The sequence below is a fragment of the Ammospiza caudacuta genome, chromosome 13, assembly GCF_027887145.1.
Source record: "Ammospiza caudacuta isolate bAmmCau1 chromosome 13, bAmmCau1.pri, whole genome shotgun sequence".
In the NCBI taxonomy this organism is placed as follows: domain Eukaryota; kingdom Metazoa; phylum Chordata; class Aves; order Passeriformes; family Passerellidae; genus Ammospiza; species Ammospiza caudacuta.
Genome location: NC_080605.1, coordinates 8597658 through 8619129, shown reverse-complemented (window position 1 = coordinate 8619129; position 21472 = coordinate 8597658). Strand labels below are relative to the sequence as shown.

General features: G+C 42.8%; 1 protein-coding gene across 3 annotated transcripts in view; it reads left to right on the top strand.

Moving 5' to 3' along the window:
* Window positions 1-598: 598 nt before the first annotated feature.
* Window positions 599-21472, top strand: part of MYLK3 (myosin light chain kinase 3) — a 32383-nt gene continuing 11509 nt past the window's right edge. Inside the window, exons 1-5 of one of the 3 annotated variants that reach the window (XM_058813477.1) lie at window positions 12751-13263; window positions 15303-15368; window positions 16316-16406; window positions 17642-18068; window positions 20082-20635. In XM_058813477.1, the coding sequence (XP_058669460.1) occupies window positions 12751-13263; window positions 15303-15368; window positions 16316-16406; window positions 17642-18068; window positions 20082-20635 (1651 nt within the window). Of the gene's footprint in view, window positions 722-12750; window positions 13264-15302; window positions 15369-16315; window positions 16407-17641; window positions 18069-20081; window positions 20636-21472 lie in introns of those variants that run through there. The other 2 variants (XM_058813479.1, XM_058813478.1) reach the window with 2 other exon arrangements.

The window sequence follows — 21472 nt, the reverse complement described above, 5'->3', positions numbered from 1 at the left end:
GCATAGCATCAGATGTAGAAACAGTGCTTAAGACATAATAGATGTATGAATTCTGATGGAGGATGAGCCCTTCTGAATGGTCATTTTGAGTCCATTCATTTTTCCCTCTATTCCTGTGCTTAAGAAATTGAGCATGCAAGAAATTCCCACATGTGTTAGATTTGTGTTGTGTTGAAGGCAATATCCTGCAGCAGTTATCAGTGTCACTGAAAAATAGAATAGCACTTAGATAAATTAAAGTCTTGTCACTGCTTGGCTGAAGCCAACATGCTGTCCTTAAGTTACAGCTAGAGCAACGTAAAATTGGATTAAAATAAGTGAAGGAACAAAGAAATGCAGAGAAGGGACTGCTCAGTGGCTCCAGAGGTCTGGCTGTCATCTTGTATTGTTTCTGTGCCCTGGAGTATCTGTTATCAGTGATTCAGGAAGTGAACTGCTGGGATATGGATAGAACTTAGTACTGTGATAAGGCAGTGAAATGACTGAAATGCCTGGTGTAGTGTCAGATAAGATGAAATGCCTGGTTTATCACACAGGCAGAATTCTAGCAAGATCCAGGGAGGCTGTGCAGCTTTATTCAGTGAAAGGCTGCAGGCTACCAGGGTGACCACCAGACAAGACAAACAGAATGGGGACTTTGTATCAAGAATCTGCCCTGCACAGATCCCTGCGTTTGAGCGTGGGAGGATTTTGTGTTTCAGATTACATAAAGAGATTTACGGTAAGGGACTCCTTAGTGCTTTATTGTGAGCCTGGTTTGAAACTGAAAACTTTCTGGATGGCGCAGAATTGGTTTCTGTGCCTTTTGTAACATGCTGTGTGTGTTTGACATTCTTGGCCAGCTTGTGCAGCCTGTTGGCTTGCAAAACACCTGCCAGCCTCAAGGAGGTGTTTCTGAAATGATGACTGCGAGCTTTGCCTTTGTAAATAAATTTACTGTTCATGGGAGCCTTGGCACATTCAAACTTTTGTTCTGACTGGAATATTTGTTGTATAGGATGGCACACTGACATTGAGATTATGTGGAGGTTGGTTGTTAGTGCTTTTTGCTTTGCTTGCCATAGGTCTGTGAGTTTTATACAGTGACTCTGTTGGGCAGGATGACCCTGAGGTGATTTCATGAGCAGCCAAGTTCTGCATGAGCCCATCTGACCTGTGGTGGAAGCAGTGCAATCACCTTGAGTGGTGGCACTCAGTGCCTCAGAGGGTGCTCTGGGGTCATCCTGGAAAGCTGTGAGATCAGAACCCCACAGTGCACAGGTCTGAGGAGCAAAGCAGAAGAGAGCTCTCCCCAGAGCTGGAGCCCTGATGGACAGAGCACAGACCCTGTGAGCACAGAGCTGTGGAGACACCACTGGTGAAGGGAGGATGGGAATCTGCTTTTCTACCTTTGTAAGCTACCCATTAAAACCCACTGTGCTTCAAGCTGCCTGTGAGCTTCAGTTTCAGTTGCTACCGTGGCAGAAAGTCTAGGAAAAGTATTTGTTTTCAGCAGCATGTTTGCATTTACCTACTTTTTGAGCTGCTGAAAAGAGTAGTAGCAGAAAATGTACTTAAGCAATTTTAAAAAGAATCCCATGGGCCTACAATAATGTTCAAGAAATTAAAAAAATAATAATTGTAGGAGTTGCATTTTAATTGGAATGGATCAGATTATTGTGGGTTTTTTGAAACTGTTCTCTTTCAAAATTTTGAAGAAAGGATTTCCTCATGTATTTTGTTCAACAATAGCTGTAATGGCTTTTCTTTAACAGCCTGTATTCATAATCATCTTTGTTTTTTAAAGAGCCAATGGAATAAATGAACTAAATCAACAGCAATAAACTGAATTCTGGCTCAGTTGAAGAACGGACAAAATTTTTACTAATTTAAATAATTAGTATATTGTTCCAAAGCTTTAAATTCCTCTAATGTAACAACATGTAATGGATTTAATAGGCAAGAGTATGATGATTTTTTTTAAATCATATATTACATAAGAAACAGGCTCAGTTGACCAGACACATTTCATATCCTAGTGACTGCATGTTTTGTTGTCTATTTATGGCAATGTAGCAGAAAAATGTTTTGGTCTGTTCATTTGAATATGCTGCTCATCTGTTGTTCTTGTTGAAGAGGTAATGATGTGTTTAAATTGTTCATTTTCAGCTTTTTGTTAAAGGTAATAAACAGCCTGAAATATGTGAGATTTTCTCTTGCTTTTTTTCTGAAGGAGTGCAAATGAAAGATATTTTCAGGACTACAGAAGGTGGCCCTAGAACCATAAAAACAAAAGAGCTAGGTTTTTTTTGACTAGTCACGTCTTGGGGCAAATAAGTCAGTACTGCAGTTATCTGTCTCCATGGCATTCTGTGGCTTGGCTCTGTGCAGATCAGAGTTAGTGTTTTGCAATGAAGACTGTAATGAGATTCAGAATATCTTGTTTCTCTGTAATTGATCTGTTGGGTGACTGAATAATTCTTTCATATTCATTACTTCAATTTCCTTTTCTGTGAAATTAGTGATAATGGTGCTTCTCTTCTGGAAACACATTGAGGTCCACAGGTAAATGTTATCTTAGCTTTATTTTGATTTATTGGTTTTCCTTGTCCTCAGTGCACTAACAGTCAAAACCAACTTTGTTTTGGATGTCTCGCATTGGATTACATCATTCTGGCCAGTTTACCAAACTCATTATGTTTATCTCTTGGAAAATCATCCTTTGTTTTGTTCACAAAGCTAGTACTCAAATTCAGGGAGCATTGCAAAGGGAAGGATGCTTTTGGAGGCTGGGACTGGCAGAGAACACATAAGGATGAATAGTCTTGGACCACATGTGCAATTCTTAGTAAAGCTGGTGAGAACTGCTCTAATGTGTAAGTTTAATGTTAACCCTAGGGAGAGCTCTCTTTTCCCAGTGTCAGCCTGCAGGTCAGGTTTGAGCCTGTCCCAGCAGGATCTGGTGGGTGTGTGTAAGTTCAGAGGTCAGTGGTTGCAGGGGGAATCTGTTGTTTGTGTGTTTGTGGGCTGGAGCCTCCTGTGCAGTACCTGGGGTACTGTGCTGTGCCTGCTGCTCTCAAACCAGGGCTGGCTCGGCTGGCTGGGCTCTTGTGGAAGGACTCTAACCCCAGGCAGCTCTGCAACAGTGCCCTGCCTGTTCTTACAGATTGATTGGAAATCTGTTATTGCTCAGAGGTTCAGTGGAGGGGGGAGCTGGTGCTCAAGTAATAAGGTGAGGCATTTTTTCTCTGAAATTAATTGGACTCATAGGAGAGGCAGTGACAGGAGTGTTCTAATGTGTGCCTGAAGATCAAGGCACCTGTACTTCCTTCAGGCTTTTGCTTTCTGGAGCTGAACAGCTTTGATGTTCACCTAGATCAATCCTTTTAACCTTAGTGCTGCTGCTGTCTTTCTTCTGATTTGCTGGACCTGATTTATTTTTTATCCTCTTTTAGGACACAGCTACTTAATGAGATATTTGAAGTCACCTAGTAATTCCCATAAGTTAATCTTGATGCTCATTCATGTTTGTGATTGGGGGTAGGTGTCTCACTCTGTGGGGTTTTTCTGGAGGGCTAACATCTTACTGCTTTTGCTGCTCAGAGATATTTTTCTGAGTCCTGTGTAGAGTTACTTGGAACTCTTCAGATGCTGTTGGTTCACATCCTGAGCTTCCTGTTCTTGCACTGCACAACAATTACCTTTAATTTCTTTAAGCAGTTGTCTCCTGTTTTGTGAGTTGGTGCTGGGACTGCAGAGCTGCAGATGGAGATCAGGCCTTGGCACCTGCAGTTCAGGCTCCTGCTCACCTGGGAGTCACTCTTCTCTCTCCCCAGCAGGGCAGCTCTGGGATGCAGGCTCTGGACAGTCCATGTACTGGAGGGCCCAAACAGCCCTCCTGATTCTTGGCAGGCTGTGTGCACACTGCTGTGGAGAGCTCACAGAGGCAGACAGACTGAAAGAAATGAATGGAATTGGTAAACCATTCTGAAGGATTGGGATTTTCAGAAAAATACATGATTGACAAATTTCTGAGCATCTCAATTGTTAACACTGTCTCCCCAGGCTTTGTGGGGGCTCAAGAGGAAGATATCATGTGCTCCAATTTCAATTTTGCACCATAGTGGTCTGCAGTCTAAATATATTCTATTGAGTATCCTTTCAGACAGTTCATATCCCAGAAACTAAAGTAGTAAACTATATATAGTCTGTGACATTACAAACCAGGTTTGTTTTCACCTTCTCCATGGCTGAATTGAGATAGCAGGAGCTAACAGGTCGTCCTGCTGTTGTCTTCTATATTTGTGCTCACCTTTCACTCTCTCATTGGTGTCCTTGTTTTGTTGTTCAGGCTTGAGCAGCCCATGTGCTTTCTGCTCACCTACCTTAGGCATATTTCTGATTTCAGGTGCTGAATGCTTCCCTTCAGAGACCTGATTCCTTCCAGCACTGCCATTGCATGGTCACTGATATGGTCTGGGGCTGGGCAGAGTTGAAAAGAAATGCCTTTTTCTATCAATAACTCTGTTCTGGATGTTTTCTTGGTGGGTTCCTGTTCCCAGTTTCAGCTGAAGTCCCCAGGAAGTGGGGGAAGCTTCAGGGTTCTGGTTAATTCTCAGCACCCCTTTAGGAATCAGCACAGCTTGGTTTGCATCTCCCTTGACCTGTCTTGCTATAAAAAGAAAATAGAAAATTGCCACAGATTTGATAACTGACTGACCTTCTTGTTTCTTGTTCTTTATGCAGAATTATCAGGTTTAGGGCCAGAACACATTGTCACAAGCTACCAAATGTCTGTGGGTCACCCCACTGTGTGAGGCAGTTGTCACTTTGGCCAGGAGGGATGGCCTGTCTTGGCAAGGCAGGTAGGAAGCTGCCAGTCATTGCTGTGGGACACTGAGCTTGTTTTGGGGCACTTTTATCTGTTTTATGGTCAGTGCAGAATCCACTTTTCACTGGATTGATTTAGTTTACACAAATTTTATCAAAATTTTTCTGTTTCTCCTTTTGTGGTGGAACAAGAGCATGAGACCCCTGTATTTCAGCATTTTCAGGGATATTATGTAGGGACTCTTGCCAGCTGTAATTTGCTTACCTCTGCAGAACATGACAGCGGTATTTTTCAGCATCCAGCCTCATGTTTTAACTCCTCTCCTAATTTCTTGCACTGAAAAGGTCTTGATGCACTGTTACTGGATTTCTAGCTGGCACTGCCCTACTGCCCATTGGTGGCAAATACTCCTGGTATCAGCTAATATGAAATCCAGACCATTTATATCCTGGATCTTTTATCAGCACTGTTATTGCTTGCTTTCCTCTGAGTGATTTTGCCTCTGTGGTGCCAGGCCTTTGGGCTGTTTTTGTAGTCCAGCACTGATAATCAGTGTGTCTGTTTACACTACAGCTGTCTCTGCAATGCAGCTGGAGATTAATTTGTCACTGATCTAACAGCAGAATTCCAAAATCAATGATTTATTTGTTTTAATTCAGGAGCCTCCTGTGAGTGCAGAGAAATGTCTGTGTGGTTGAGGAAAATGAATGTTCTGGTGTCTGTTGACTGCTGATTTAAGATAGCAAGGAGGTTCAGAAGCAAAACTTCCTGAGTCCTGATAGAAGCCCTGCAGGGAAGCACTGGAGGGTATTTGCTGTTTTGGGAGTGGAAATGGCTGTACCAAATGTACTCTGGATTTCTGCTCTTACTAGATACTTGTGCTGAGATACTAACTCCAGATGGGAAGATGGATCTCTGTGCTCAATCATACCACTGAAGCCCTCATTCCAGGCTTCTCATTCACACCCAACTGTTCTTAAGCTATCTGCTTCAGAGAGATAAACTTTAAAAATTGTCTTCTCATTCCTTGTTGTTAATTGCCTTCTGCAATTCCACTGGCATGTGGTATAATGTTCCTTTAGGGAAGCTTTTCTGTAGGTTACATTCTTTTGTTTGTTTCCTGTATACTTCTTCCAACCTGATAAAAACCATTATATTAGCTGGAGATGTTTTTCACAGCTGAGATGGATGCAGCAATTTCTCTGCTTTTTGCCAAACATTGAAACATTCACCTCAAGGACAGCAAGGGGCTTCTATGTGAGCTTTGATTACTGAGAAGAGTTTGCAAAACCACCACTTTTTGTACATTCTCAATCTTTTTCAAAGCAGTTTGTGTTGAGACTGTTGGTTATTAAGCCTGAAGTGATGGTTATTCCTGTATTTGTGAATGATGTCAAAGCAAAATACCAGAGATCTAAATCAGCAGGTGAATATAGCACATAACAGACTTCATTATAGGACAGATAAGTATTTACTTGATCTAAAATTTTGTTAACATGGTGTTTTGGGTTTTAGTGAAGAATAGCAATATCAAAGAGTTTTTACTTAAAAAATCTCCTACTGTTAAATTCCTGCAAAGAGCATTATTAGCAAGCAGCAGTGAATGCAGTGCTTGGTGTTTGTTGTGCCACAGCTGGGAGCTGTCAGGTGGGAAGGTGGGTGAGAGAAAAAATCAGGGACTGAGACCCCAGCTTGCACAGACCTGACATGATGGCAGGAACTGTAAACTCCACTGGGAGGAGTTCCAAGGGTGTGTGGCAGTACCAAGGGATGCTGGAGTCCAGTTGGATGGTTTTGGAGGCTGCTTCTTGCAAGGCTGCCTGTGAACACTTCTGTCTCTTAATTCCAGTGCAGTCCAGCATGATTTGAGGTGCTTGTGTGTTTTACCTGTCACAGACCTAAACCACTGCAATGTAAAATTGTGCTGAGGTGGTCATACCTCAGTCAGTATCCAGGAAGGGGGCTGGAGGAGAGTTCTTGCATTTCAACCTTGTGAATGTAAGTGGAGAAGCAAAGAAAATAGTATCATGTGTTCTGACAATTGTCAGTCATGGTGGGGTGAAAGGTGGAGTTGGAAATGATGGTAACAAATTAACAAGTACAGCTCTGAGAGTGCATTTTTGTTATATCTTTTCAGACTTGAATCTAAAAAGATCTTCTGAAGTAAGAAGAGAGCAGAAGTGCAGAAAGTGCAGTTAGGGGATTTCATCTTCTCAAACAAAAGCATGTTGCTGGCAAAGTAGAGGCTTTTCTGAGGGATTTGATTTGAAGCCAGTCAAATTTCAAGTCAGCAAGAACAATTGTACTGGTTTTAATGTGTTTTGGAGCAGCAACTCTGTATTATGTAAGTTTGTTTTTCAAAAAGTTGACTGTCTAGAAATAACCCTTTCTTATGCAACAGATCTGTTCCCTGTGTGTGTATCCTGAGAGCCCTATCTCATCACTTCAGTGAGGAGAGTTTGCCTTTACTGGTTTTATTCCTGTTGGCATTATTGCACAGCCAGGGTCACTCTCCTGTTGTGGCAATCCCAGTGACACAGAATTTCTTGTACCTGAGCAAACTGCATTGACAGTTTTTGCTTTGGCAGGTGTCAGGTGGGCCTCAGGGCTCTCTGCTGAGCTCCCAGTGGTACTGAGAGAGCATCCAGTAAGTAAGAGGCTTCTTGACTCTGAGGGAAGCTTTTGTGGCTGACCCTTAAAGTCTGCAGGCTTTATGAGGAACTGACTGCATTAGATATAAAACCACTGAAATTCAGGGGAAGCAGGAACAACATGACAACTTTGTTCAGTTTCCAGGGGAGAGGTCTTTGTTGGAGGGTGTGGAGGAGTGGGAGGGTGAATCCTTACCATCACACTGAGGAAACATTCTCAGTTACCACTCTTCTGCTCCATAGTTGCTTAAAAATAAAGTAAATTGAAAGGATGAAAATTTCAAGTAATGAGCTTTCTAATGTAGTTTCTGTGAGTAACAGACTTGGTGGTGAGGAATGAGCTCTGGGGTCAAGTGAGTGAATGTGCATAGACAGCAGGTGCCAGTTGGCATCCTGAGAGGCTGAGTAACCTGGTGGAAGGACTGTGGGCACATGGTAAACAGTGTTATCTAGAAATCTCATCACTTTGATGTAAATGAAATGTCATAATTGATCTGTTCAGCTCTGCTGTCAGCTGCCTGGCTGAGATGCATTACAATAGTGCACATGGTATCAGGTTCAGTAACCTATCCCTGGCTCTGCTGCTGCCTGCAGACATCCTTAGATTCAGTTGTCTGGAAAATAATGAAATGGAAGTGGGGAAGGAAGGCAGGACTTGCAAGGGTATTTCCTAATTGACTGTGCTAGCAGTTTTCTCTCATTCAATACTAGAAACCCCAAATTTCCATGGTGATTGTTGGGAGTACCTGCACCAGAGCCATGTTGTGACAGAGGCAATATTGAGTTGTTCTTGCCAGGGTCACCTGGGGATACCAACAGTGTTCCACAGATCTTTTTAGTGGGCAGGTGGATTTAACCAACAGGGCATGAGTGATGCATTAAATGTGGAGTTCTTGGCCTTCTAAAGCAGCTGTGGTCCAGTTCCCAGGGTGAGGATCTGGACTTTCCCCTGGTCCCAGCAGGAAAGCCAGCCATGGGCTGGGTGGATTTATCCAGGCTGATGGGCATATCTTGCCTTTGGAAGTTACTCCTCTGAATTAGAGCCACTGCCTCCTTTGTGTTTGCTGTTACTAGATTTGGTCTGTTGCTGCAGCATTACCCTGTGGATATAATAAATTTACCTTTTGTGCTGTTCATGAGAAACTAGGTTTAGTATTTCAAAAATTTACCCTAAAAAGGTTCAGTTACCCTTTCATTTGCTGGAGAGAAAAGTGGGAAATGTATGTTAATGAGCTGCAGCAATTAGATGTAGATTAAGTAGATTTTCATTACAACTTGAAAAAGCTGACATCTGGTTTCTAAATATGTAAAAGATATTTGTAAAAAAATTTACTTTTTTTCTTGCTTGAGCAGTGTTTATCAGATGTAGCCAGACTGCTTTGAGCTTATTTGCTTTGGTTTTCCCTTTTGTAATCTCCTGATTTTTTGCCACATTGCATTTTCCATCTCCTTGGAACTCTATTGCACTGCAAACTTTTCCCAAAGCCTTTAAGTTCTGTATTAACCTTTGGCTTTTTATAGGCCATATAAAAAGTTATTTTTTCACTTTCTTATGTATTATCAGCCATCTCCAGTTTTACAATGTTGTTGGAAGCAATGCAACAATCTAATGAGATGATCTGTTTGAGCAGCTGGTTTTAACCTCTGTGACATTTCTCATTTGGGGTATCAGTCTCTGCTGTCACTTCAGTACATGGTGTAGATTTTTTTTTTAAGATTTTGTTTTCTATTCACTTCATCTTTGAGGATTTTTTATTCCTTTGGATCAGACCTAGCAAGGAGGAATTGTAACTAAACTGCCATATGATAGGTTTTCTGTGTTGAATCTGAATTTTTCTCTTGTTTCGTGACATCTCTCTCCCAGCTGGGAATGTGTGTGAGAGGTGTGAGCCAAAGAGGAATAAACTCTTCTCCCCCTTGAGAATAGAAATCTCTGTGGCACCATTGCTTCAAGGTCACTTGTAGTTGTGTTTCTCCAGCATGTGTGTTCTTTTCTCTGCCTTCCTGAGATACCTGATACCTTGGAGGTGTTTTAAAGGGATCAGAAAAGTTCATTTCAGTCCAGCAGACAATGGAATCAAGGCAGTTGCCTGCACACTCCAGATCCCAATGCTCATTTTTTATTACCTGGAAGAAATGAGCAGGAACCCACAGGAGACCAATTGTCATCAGAAACTTTGTTCAGGTTACACCCAGACAATGATGGAGTTTGTGGGTCACCAGTTTGGGCAGTGACTGAACATAACTGTGCTCTCTGGCATTTGTTGTTCACACAGCACTCTGTAAATTTGGGGGCTGAAGATGAAGCACCCTGTGTTGTGGTATCTAAGTGCAAAATGTCCTTGTAAGCAACAGCTCTTCACAAAGCAAAAGTGACTTTGATAGGCTGTGGCACTTGTAACAATGTTTTTTGTGGTGTCAGGCATTTTAGGATTTTTCCCTTATTTTTGGTAACTATTGAAAGGCTTGGGACTAGCAATGGAAATAAATACTCTCTGCAGGCTGCTCAAGCAAGATCTGAACACTGGGCACTGAATCAATGTTCTGAACAACAATTGCCTGCTTTTGTAATTCAAAGCAAAAGGAATACAAGGGGTTTTGCCAGTATTTGAGCATATTATCATCCTGAAGGCAAGACAAACTCTTAGACTTGCCAGAGCCATTTTTTTCTGGTTGTGTGTTTGCCAGCAGTGCAAAAGGAGAGAGAGTAGAGGAGAAAATGAAAAGAATAAAGAACAGTTGACCTTAACTTTGTGACAGATGTTTAAAACTTTTTACTTTGGTCCAAATGAGGTTTCCTTCTCTGTCCTTCATCCCATCTGTAATTTTGCAGCTGCTTATGGTGACCCAGTTTGATGTAAGCAGTATAATAGGTTAAACATCTGTATCAGAGTAGGAGGCAGTTATGGCTGTATCTTCACTGTTCCTCAGACAACACTAGCAAGGAATGTTTGCTGCATATTTTTAGCAAAAATTCTCCATAGAGCATTCTTTCAAACATCTCTCAGTGCACTGTATGAGCAGTTGGGTGGTGAAATCTGTTCCATGTGGCTGGAATACACAGTGCATGTGGCTGAATCCAGAGGAGAAAGGGATGGGATTTTTTTTTTTTTTTGAAGCCTCACTTTTTGCTTTACAAAGCATTTACCACAGTAAGTGAGGAGGATGAAATCAGCAGTTACAGGAATAATAACACTAGATAATAACAACTGGGCAGCAATCATGCTTTTTGCTCTCAGTTGTTAAGTAACTGAGAGCAGCTCAAGGTTTTGCAGGACTCCTGTTTGCCCCCAAGCACAGCCAGTTGTGTTCCTGGTTGTACCTGCATTGTTTCCTGGCCCTGTGCTGTGCCTGGAATAACACACTCTTGGTGGCAACTTGAGTTCTGTGAGTGCAGCTGGGGATGACTTTCTGTGGCTAAGCTTCCTTGTTGAAGTATCTCCTCTGAGTTGTCTGACTTTAAATACAACACTCTCACTCCCTTTGTTCTTGTTCCTAACAGGACAACATTCAACAGGTACTCTTGTTTAGTGAGTTATTTTGGTTGTTTTTATCTTTGTCATCAAGCATGTTTGTGGCTTTGAAAGAATTAATTCTTTGGAGGCATTTGGCTAAAAGCTCTTGATTCTTTAACTGCAGTAGTAGCGTTGCAAGGCATTTATTGCCCATGTCCTAAACCTTCAAGACAGAGCTGAATATTTTACTGTGTTGTATGTGATATCACAAAACTTACACCATTCTATTCCAGACCACTGGGAAAACCCTAGTGACTTTAAAATACCTTTTTGTTTAGAAGAAGTGACATGGCACAAAGTGCCAGGTTTTCTTCTCAAGTCATTGCTTGGTATTCAAACTCTTCTGTGAAGGTGATGAACAGTCCAAGGCTCACAGCTTTGGCTGTGTTTGGTAAAGGTGGTTATTTGCCTCTAAATGTCACAGAAACACCAGGTTGGCTATAATTACATGATGGCCTTGGTAGATGTAACACTTCTTTTAAAGTGTAAATAAAAATTCTCATCTTACAGAAGTGGCAAGGATCCAATATTGTCTTGAGAGGGGAATTTTAATGCTGCTACTACTCTGTGGGGGAAGGGTTTTAATGTCTAGAATGTTCTGTGTCATACAGGAAATTCACTTTTAAGAGTGACATTTTCTTTCCATGTACACTTTACAAGAAATGAGGAAGGGACTGGAGGCAGAGGGGTGCTGGGGATCCCAAAGGCTTTGTTGTGGTTCCATTGTTTCCCTTCCTGCTCAGCACTCAGCAGTGCAGAGGGACCCAGGAGAGCCAGACACAGTCGTGTGACAGGGTCACATCTGGCATGGGACAAACTGCTCTCTCTTGATGCCACAGTTCATCCTCTGTGGCAGAGAGCTGACTCCCCTTCTGTGTGCTGCTGTAAGGATACATTCATTAATGTTTCTAAAGCATTCAGAGCTGTGGCAGTGGAGCCTGTGCAGTGTGAAGTGACTTTTTCTGTTCTCTAGTGACTGTAATTTGTACAGTAAATATGCTGTGATTCAGAAGTGAAAAGCAAATCAATAACAAATCCTTTAAGATTTATGATTTAATAATTTAATTGCCAATAGTTAGACTAATTCTGCTGTGCCTTCGTTATGATTTCTTTTTCTTGGTTCATTTTTATAACCTGGGAGAAAGATTTAATTTTAGAAGTTTCAGTTGACAAAGACATGCTGGTGCTAGATATGTATTTCAGGTCATTGTCATTGTACTCTATTTTTAAATTCAAGTGCCAGCCAGCTGAAAGAGCACCCTGTGTCTATGCTGGGCGTTCTGCATCCGTGCTACAGAGCTGAATTCTTCCAAGCTTCAGCACAAGGCCGGCCAGTTCACTTTTATTTTTTCTTCTGTTTAATGAAGGGAAATGCTCTAGCACCTTTTCATTATCACAGAACTAAAACTGGTCATGAAAACAATCGCCCTCCCTCCAGAGGCCTGCCCAGGCATTGGCCATTGTTAAGATGCTTGCCTATCAACAGCCACTCGAGAAAGAATTTTAAATGGTTTTGTGACGTCAAGAAGGCACAAGAAAACACAGTCTGATGCCAAATTGCCTCCATCATTGAAAGCACCCAGTAAGAAATAGATAACACAGAAATAAATCTTTTGTGCAGTAGCTATCTCACGATATGCTCTAGCGACTCCAGTAAGTGAGCTTGTCTGGTGTAGGAATAGCTGAAGAAAATGAACTTTCAGAGCCTCATTTTCTAATTTATGATTAATGCAAAGGCAGCCTAATCTGTCAGACTTCCTGCTGTCTGGACACAATGTCTGTGGGGAGCTTGGACCTCGCGCAGGGACACGCCCTGACCAAGTTTCAGCCTCCAAAAGTGAACAGTTTGAGTACGGTGGACAAAAAACTCTATCTCTTGAATGAAAAGATGGACAGACTGCTGCATTTCCAAGAAGACCTGACAGGCAAACTGCAGCAAGTGGACAGAGGCATTGCTGCTGTAGGAAATGGCATTAACAAGCTCACAGTGTCCCAAGCAGCTCCTGGTGGCACAGCTGCAGTGCAGGAAGGCCCGAAGGAACCGGACAGCGCTGCCCAGGCTGATGTGCAGAGCATGTGCTCAGAAGTGTTGAATTTGATGAAAGCTGCCCAGCTAGATGCCTCCAAGCATAAGGAGAGGCTGGCAAAGATAGAGAAAAGGGTTGATACCCTGGATAAAGTTATTACATTTGTGGGAGAAGTATTAAAAAATTCTAAAGTAGTGGATTTTATTCTCAAAGGCATTGTGCCCTGGAAGAAGGGGAGCCTGCTGGAAATCCCTCTTGAGGTTGGTTTAGTTTTACTGTTCTTCATTTCACTTTATGACATAGCGGGGCTTTAGGCTCTCCTGGCAATCTCTTGCACGATGTTTAATTCAAGTTTTCCTTTCTGTACTGCTGGCACAGGTTACTGCTGGGACCTTTGAATTGCAAGGCTCTTAAGGCAGGGAGCGAGCTCAAAACAGTGTCTGAGGTTCCTGAAGGGTGCTGGGCAGTCCTGGAATGGCTGTGAGCAGGAGATTGCTACTGGAAAGGAAAACTCAGCTTCTACCAGTGCTGAAAGCTCAGCAATGTCACCCAAATTAGTGACTGAATTGAGGCCCCAGTGAAAAGTACATACTAGAAGCTTTTGGGTTTTTAGAGACAAGCTTCTATTTCCTTGTTCGTTCACAAATTCTGAACACAGCACCCACTCTTGAGACCTGTGCTGATTTGTAGTCATGTTACCGTGCAGATTTACACATCCTTAGAGATCTTAGTTGTCTTTAGCTATATTTCTGTGATGCAGCCGTGACTTCATCAGCTCCATTGACATCATTCACTCCTGCAATCAAGTAGTTCTTGTGTTTGCAAGTTCCCAGACATCAGTTCCCAAGCATTTTTTAATTATTGAGGACAGTGGGTGAGGAACAGGCAAGAGCAGTACTTAGCTGATACGGTGTTTGAAAATAGATCAGCCTTGTTTTTTAACAGTTGCAGGCATCTGGAATTAGTTCTAGGTAATGGGAGTTTCCAGTTTTCACTGTGGCTTCTACCCCACCATGGGAATGAAAGAGAGGAAAACTGTGAGGGCTGGAATATGTTTATTCATTCCAGATCTGCATGTATGTGGAGATGTTATTACAGTAAGAGAATTTATCTCAAATGACAATGTCCATTGATATCTAATTAAAATATTTTTCACCAAAGCTGTAAAATCCTTTGATGAGGAAGTACATCTAACCCTTTAGAAGAACAGGGCAGTGTTTGATGGCAATGTATCTTTCCAAGCTTTCAGTGCTCTCCTGGTCTCCCTTTTTAAGTGCCAGAGGCTGATAAGTGAGCCAGCCTGTTAGGAGACAGGAGAATTTATAAAGTGCTTCCATTAGTGTTGAGAACAATAAATCATGCATTAGTTATCAACCTTAAATCGGGATAGAGATAAAGTTCAGTTCCAGCAGTTTCAGCTTCAGTTCTACAGGTTTTTTGAGAAATGGCAAGTCTGATGTTTTGGGTAAAGCTGTGTTATTACAGTCACTACAAAATGCCTGGAGACAGATACTGTCCTTTGGTTCATTTTGTGGCTAGTCAGGTGCAGATTGAGGTGGAATGACCTGCTGGTGACAGCCTGGTGGACTGGGAGGGGCTGGAGGTCTGTGTCCCAGGCTCCAAGCTGTGCCTTGGCTGGAGAACAGTCAGGGTGTAGTGGGTGAGCACCTCTATGGCAAACTCCTGTTTTGCAGTATGACCATCATTCTCCTCCTTCTTTGTTTCTGGTCATGAACACTTTTTGAAATTGGAGCATGAGGTCAGTTATAAAACCTTAAGTCCATCCTTTGATCCCAGACTGCTGAGTGATATCTGAACTGTCTCGAGTTAGTGAGGCTGTGGTGAACGTGACCTGGCTGGGAACTGTGCAGAGAGCACAGGTGAACAAATTACCTTGTGCTGAGCCATGTGCTAACTTGGGGCTGCATTTTGCAGCCTGTTCTGTGACAGCAGCACAGACCTGTCCAAAGAGCTGCACAGTTGCAGGGGGAGCACAGAAAAATAACTTCTTGCCTGATTGTTCCTGTTTTGCAGCCTTTGCTGTTTGTCCCAGGGCTCTGCTTATCGGGCTGGGCTGGGAGTAGGGAGGTCCTGTTTGCATTTCTGGGTGAAGCTGTTTGTGACAACATTCCAGGCATGCCTTGGGAATGCTTGTGGAAGAAGTTTTGTGGGGTTGGAGTCAACAAAAGGCTATGAATTGAGCTTCCTAGGTTCCAAACCTCTAACTTCTTACTTAAAAACCAGAAAAAAAAGCACCAGCATTAAACTGTCACTTACCGAAGGCTTTCTTTGCATGTAGGATTGTGCCAGAATAATGTTCACCCTGGTCATTGTTGCAGGTTTGCTTAGAGCTGTAATAAAAAGGGTAATGATTTTTTCCTACTTTTGCTCTTTGGGTGTTTTGGTTTTTTTGGAATGGGAGGTGGGGAGGCTCTGTTCAGTCTGAGGGTTGGTGCATGAAATCCTTAACTGCTTTTACTAACAGGTGAAGGGCTGATGTGCAGCTGTAATCAGTTACCTGCAGAAATACTTTGTGTTGCTTATTTGCTTGTACAAATCAGGATAGGAGGCTAGATCATCACTAGATTTTTAACTGTATGTCAACCACAGGAAATATTATGTCTTTCCCTAATTTTGCTTTTTGCTACACAGAAGTCAGCTGTAATTTGGTTTCACATGTATTGCTGTCTGAGGTCTTTAGTGGTCCTGTTACAAAATATCCCTCCTCTCAAATTAATTGGGGGGAAAACACTGCTTAAAGATAAAAATCTGCTTCTGTTTTTAATCATTGTAAAGGTGACATGTGAAATATCAAGTGCATACACAAGAGTTGATCTAAAGCTAGATGTTCTTTTTTGGTACCACCTCTTATCAGGTCAAATAATGGAATTTTTGGGTACCTTGAGACAAATATGTTTTGACAAATGTATTCAGAAACATTACTTTTCATTCTGTCACCAGCCAAAAAGCAACAGAAATACAGCATCATTTCTTTTTCTACTGTCTCATGTTTCATATGTCATACTTTTTAATCAGTGTGAGTAGATGACAGGAGGCAAAAACCCTGACAGTGAAAATTTTGGAAAGCAGTGAGCTAATGTATAAATCTGTTATGGTGTTTTAAAAGTCTCTCCCTGCAAAGGCAGGGAGAGACTGGAGGAAGGAAGTAAACAGAGCACTGACTAATAATTCACAAGAGGTGTAACTCTCCATTTTTTCAGAGTCTGAATGCCTCCATAGCTGCAGGAACCTCGTGGGAAATAGACACTCTTGGCTGTAACTGTAATTTCTGTGTTCCCCTGTCATTTTTAGGCCAAGGATAAGTCTGAGGAGAGTGGTGCAAAGCCTAAGCATGTGCTTAGTAGCAGAGGAACCCAGACTGAAAGCAAGAAGCCTCTGGAAGGTATGTATCACTCCAGGCATGCTGCAAGCTTTGACTCCAGAATGTGCAGCAGACAAACTGGAAATTAATAGCCTGCTATTTCCCACTACCTGAATTACTCAGATGTAACTGAGTAACTTTGCCCCTCAGTACTGGGAGAATGGAATTGTTCTCACCACCTTCACAAGATGATTTATCCCTAGGATCAAGCACCACAAAAAGCTAGAAGATACAGAAATTAAAAGGAGCACTTTTGTTTAGCTGAAGAGCTGGGGTTTTTTGAGTTGGGTTTCAGTGAACTGAAATCAGAGAGCAGAGCTTGTTTGGAGATACTGTGAAGATAGTGGCCCTATACATAGCAAACCCAACAAGTTCTTTTCCATTAATATCTCTGGAGCAGCCCTCCCTCTTCCCCCTCTCTGAAAAAGGGATGTGTTGACACTAGAATATCTTTTTTTTGATCAGCAAGTTTCCCTGATGTGTCAGGGCCAGATTCCTATTTAGGGTGCATCTGTCAGGGCACTGCCCTGTTGCATCCACTGTCAATGCCTGTGGAGCTGCAGCAGGGGTGAAGGTGATGTTGAGCAGGCCCTGTCATGCTGCTGTCTTCACAAATTGTCACTGAATCCTTATGGGCAGTCCCCTTTTTAGCTTCATGGCTTTGGAAGTGACAAAAACAAAGCAAATGGTCACAATTCTGACCCAAAAGCTGCACAGAGTTGTGAGCAAACCTTGCTTGCTGGTGATCTGGGCATGCTGAATGTTAATAATCACAGCCATTGTCATGGGAAGGTGATGGAGAACCTTTTAATGGAGAATGTTTTGTGCAGACTGCAAGTAGGCTCTGTCTCATGCCTCAGTGTCCCTTGCAGTCCTGCTGGGTTTGTCCCTACTCCCCTAACTGGGGAGAGGGGTGTGGATCAAGAGGGTCCTGCAGGATCTGCAGTGCCTTAAACTACCTGTTATATTTGCCCACAAAGTGATTTCAGGTTTTAGATGCAATGAACTTGAGCCTTGCAGCTTTTTTGTTTGCTTTAAGGAATCCAAGTCCAGCAGGTGAATCTCTGGTTTTAAGCCATGAGCATGAGTAGTATCTCCAGCCTGATGGTGTAAGGATTTTAAACCTTCTGGGAGATTTATGCTATCTTTTCAAGTGTAACTCTGCAGGTTATTTTGAGAGGTGTGTTGCTTTATTCCTCCTCTGTTTCGCCATGACTTTTGCCAAGGATAGTTTATTAATGGATTCTTTTATTCAGAGACAAAAAATGTGAAAAAGCTGGATGAAAACAAGGGAGCATGTGAGAAGGTGACCATTTCCAGTGCTGTAGCCCACAAAGCTGACTCCAAACCCCAGCTCAAAGACAGGACAGCCCAGCAGCAAGGGGCAGAAGGTGCTGGCAAAACACAGAGCTCCAAGAGCTGTCCACAGCAAAAGGACATCGATGTCAAAGCTGTGAATCAACACAATGGTCTTCCCTTCGTACATCAAGATACTGCAGGCAACCAGAGTGCTCCTGCTGAAGGCCAGAAGGGGGACAGAGCCCCAGGCCCTGCTGAGTGCCACAGGCAGCTCGTTCACCAGAAGCCTGGCAAGAATGAAAGCAAAGCTGCAGCGTCCCGGGAGGCTGCGCCCTCCACGTCCAGGGCCATATCTGACACGGGCTGTGAAGTGACACACACCAGGTAATGGCCTTGCTGGTGGCTTTCTGGGGGACCTGGAACCTTTCCATGGGTTACAAGGGAGAAAAGGAAAGCCAGGCCATTAAAGGAGGCAGCTCCTGTGTGGTGGGAGAGGAGGAGAGACCCTACAAGGGTTAAGGCAGAAGGCTCAGGGGGCCCTGGGTGAAGTTCTGTGCAGCCCAGGGCTCAGGTGGGACAGAGGGGTTTGAGGTGGCAGCACTGACACAGAAAGGTGACCACCACAGAGGAGCTCAGGTAGTTATAAACCACTCACTCCCTCCCAGCTCCTTGGTTTCTATAGCCATGGGGGTGAAAGGAATTTGAGATATTTATTAGTGTATGACGAAACCAAAGAATTTGTGTTTGTTCTCCTCAATGTTTTCAGTGTTTTGGTCACCTAAAGATTGTTCATTTATTCATCTCTATCAGGCTAATATTTTCCTCATATAGGTGTGTCCATTTTCCTTTGGCTTATTTATCTGGGATTTTATTTTAATCCCTTTTATTTAAAATTTTAAAAGCCCACATGACAAAAACCAACAAAACCCCACAACCAAAAGGCCCCTCCAACTAAACCCCAACAAATGGAACTTCTGTGGCAGATTTTAACTGCCAGTGCCCCTCTGGGTGGGTGGGTGGGTGGCTGTAAAGTGGTTTATATGTGTGTGTGGGGGTGACAGACACTCGTCCATACACACCCACAAATGTATGTATGACTTTGGATGGGGAATTTCTCCATTGTTCCTGGGTCCAAATGTGGTGTCTGAGCCCCAGGTTTGGTTTGGGGATGAGGGAGGCCAGCAGGCAAGAGGAAGGCAGAACCCCAGGGGCAGCTGCAGCCCAGCATTGTCATGGTTTGGAGTGAGAAGTCACATGAGGGTGGTAAACACCTCTCTGAAATGGATGCAGCTCTAATGAAGTTTGTAAGCCCACACAGAGGCATCAGAGGAACATTGTGTTCCCCTGCCTGGAGAAGTGCCCAAGAGTCCCACTGAGCTCAGGCTTGTCTAGATAGCAGAGGAAGTGTTTGCTCAGAGCTGCCTTCAGCTGCTCTCCCAGCTCACACCACAGCAGCACCAGGGTGTTAAAGGTGCAGAAAATCAGACATTTCACACTCTTGTTTTAAGAAAGCAGCAACATTTTCTTTTAGAACATCTTTTGTAATGAGGTTGCTCCAGTGGAAGAGGCAATTACCTTTGTGAAAATGAGGTCTGTTCTCTCCCAGACATCAGAAGCTGGCTTCATTTGCCATTGTATAAAATCTCCTTTATAACTTCACAAGTTTCAATTCAGCCTTGGTCAAATCAGACTGCTCATGACAGTTGGAGATGTAACAGTTGACTCAAACATTATCACTCAAATGTCTGATGGAGTTTAGGAGCACAGAGAATTGGTTCTGACCTGTACTCTTTTTAGGCAACACAAGAGGGAAAAAATCATTAAACTTTTCTAGTAGTTAAAATGCCAAGGAAAATAGTATTGCTGGAGTAAGAGAGTTTATCAAAACTAGATTTTTAAGAGAAGGCTGTGGAAAGAATGCTATCCCATCAGAAGACCAAACCCAGATGGCTGAGTGTGCAGGTCAGCCAGCTGGAAGAGGACACAAGCCATCAGATTTGTAGAGCCATGTGAGCAGGCAGCCATTTAGCTAACCAGCCTGTAAGTTGTGCAGGCAATCACTATCTGAGTGGTGTTTTGTTAGACCAACTGTAATAATTGCAAAAAGTGGGTAAGTTTTCAAATGTGGGATTAACTCTTTGCAGGGTGAGACATTTTGTTCAGCTGAAGGGCAGACATGTAGAGAGAGGAGGACACAGAGAAGGAGCCAGCATGATTTTTGGTGCTCTCCCCTTAGTGTTTGTGGGTCATTCCCAGCAGGATTGGTACAGTTAGGTTTTATCCATACTATAGAAATGTATGGGTTTGGAAATGCACAGATTTTTCTTCCCCCACAAAGTTACAAAAACCAGGCTGGCCACCTGCATCAATATCAAATGTCTCCTGTTTGCTCTGCAGGATATCCATCAGTGTACATATGACTGACATGAAAGAAAAGATTGAGATGGCCAAGGAGGGAAATGTAAGTGACAGCAGAGGTAAAAGTTCCAAAGTGAAATCCACACCAGCAGACTTGAAAGGAGTCAAACAGCAGCCTGACAAATTAAAACTTCAACAGATTGCTAAAAACATCAGCCCCAAGCCAGATTCAGAAGTTAAAGGGGACAATAAGCAAAATGAACTTGCACCTCAAACAGGGAAGCAAAAGCCATTCCTGAGCAAGCCCAAACCAGGTGAAAAAGCTGAAGAGAAATCAGAATTAAAATGTGAGCCCATAACCTCACCGAATACCTCTGCAAAGGAGCCTGTGAAAGATGCAGGGGTAAAAGTAAAAATCCATCAAGAAACAGCAAAAGCAGAAAAATGCCCAGCAGACACCAAGTCTGAGAGGAGGGGATCTGAGACTGCAGGGGGAAGCAGACATGATGCTCAGCAGGGTACAGGAGAGGCACCAGAGAAAACCAAGTCTCTGGCAGCTGGCAGAGCTCTTCCAGTTCAAGGAGAAATCATTGGTAAGTTGCTCACAGCTACTCTTGAAACTTGTACATTGAGGATTTTTGCTATTCCTGCCTGTTGTACAGACAGCAAGAGCAGGAGCAGTGCTCAGTGGAACACCCATGTCTTACACTTCAAGGGCTTTTTGCATTGGGTACCTTTGACTATGTGAATAACAATTCACAGATTCTTTTAATAGTAACTTTTTTTTTAAAGTGTGCTTTGGAAAAAAAATAATTTCAAATAAAATAGCATGAAGTGTATGTGTGATGAGAAGTACAAGAATTTTGAAAAACTCAATTTTCTTTAGATGCAGCATTTCTTCCTTCAGATAGAGGGTGCAAACCAAGCATACTTCAGCAGCTGTGGAGATCCAGAGCACAGAAAGTACTGCAGGAAATGTTTCTTGTTGTGGCCTGTTGTGTTATTGGCCAGAATCTCTGGGTTCCTGAGGGAACACTTGGTTGCTTTGTCTCAGGGAATGCTCTCTCCTGGCAGCACGTGTGTGTGTATGTTCCAGAGTGTACAGACATGGGCAGATGACCTGACTGCTCTGGTTTTCTGAGCAGGGGCTAGAGATGAGTTGAATACATGTTAAATTGCAGCCTGAAATACCTGGAGATTAATTATAAAATTGCTTTCAATGGGGGACATAAAAAATGGGTTTAATGAAGCTTTACCCTAGAAAACCTTGGACATTAAGTGATCACAGTTAACTAATTTAGCTTACCACAAACAGACTAAACGTAGTGTTTGTAATGCTAATATAATTGCACCTTTAATTTGGAAACTGCAAGATTCTTGCTGCTAAGAGGAACCCCATGATTTTATCAATCACTGTCCTCATTCCTCAG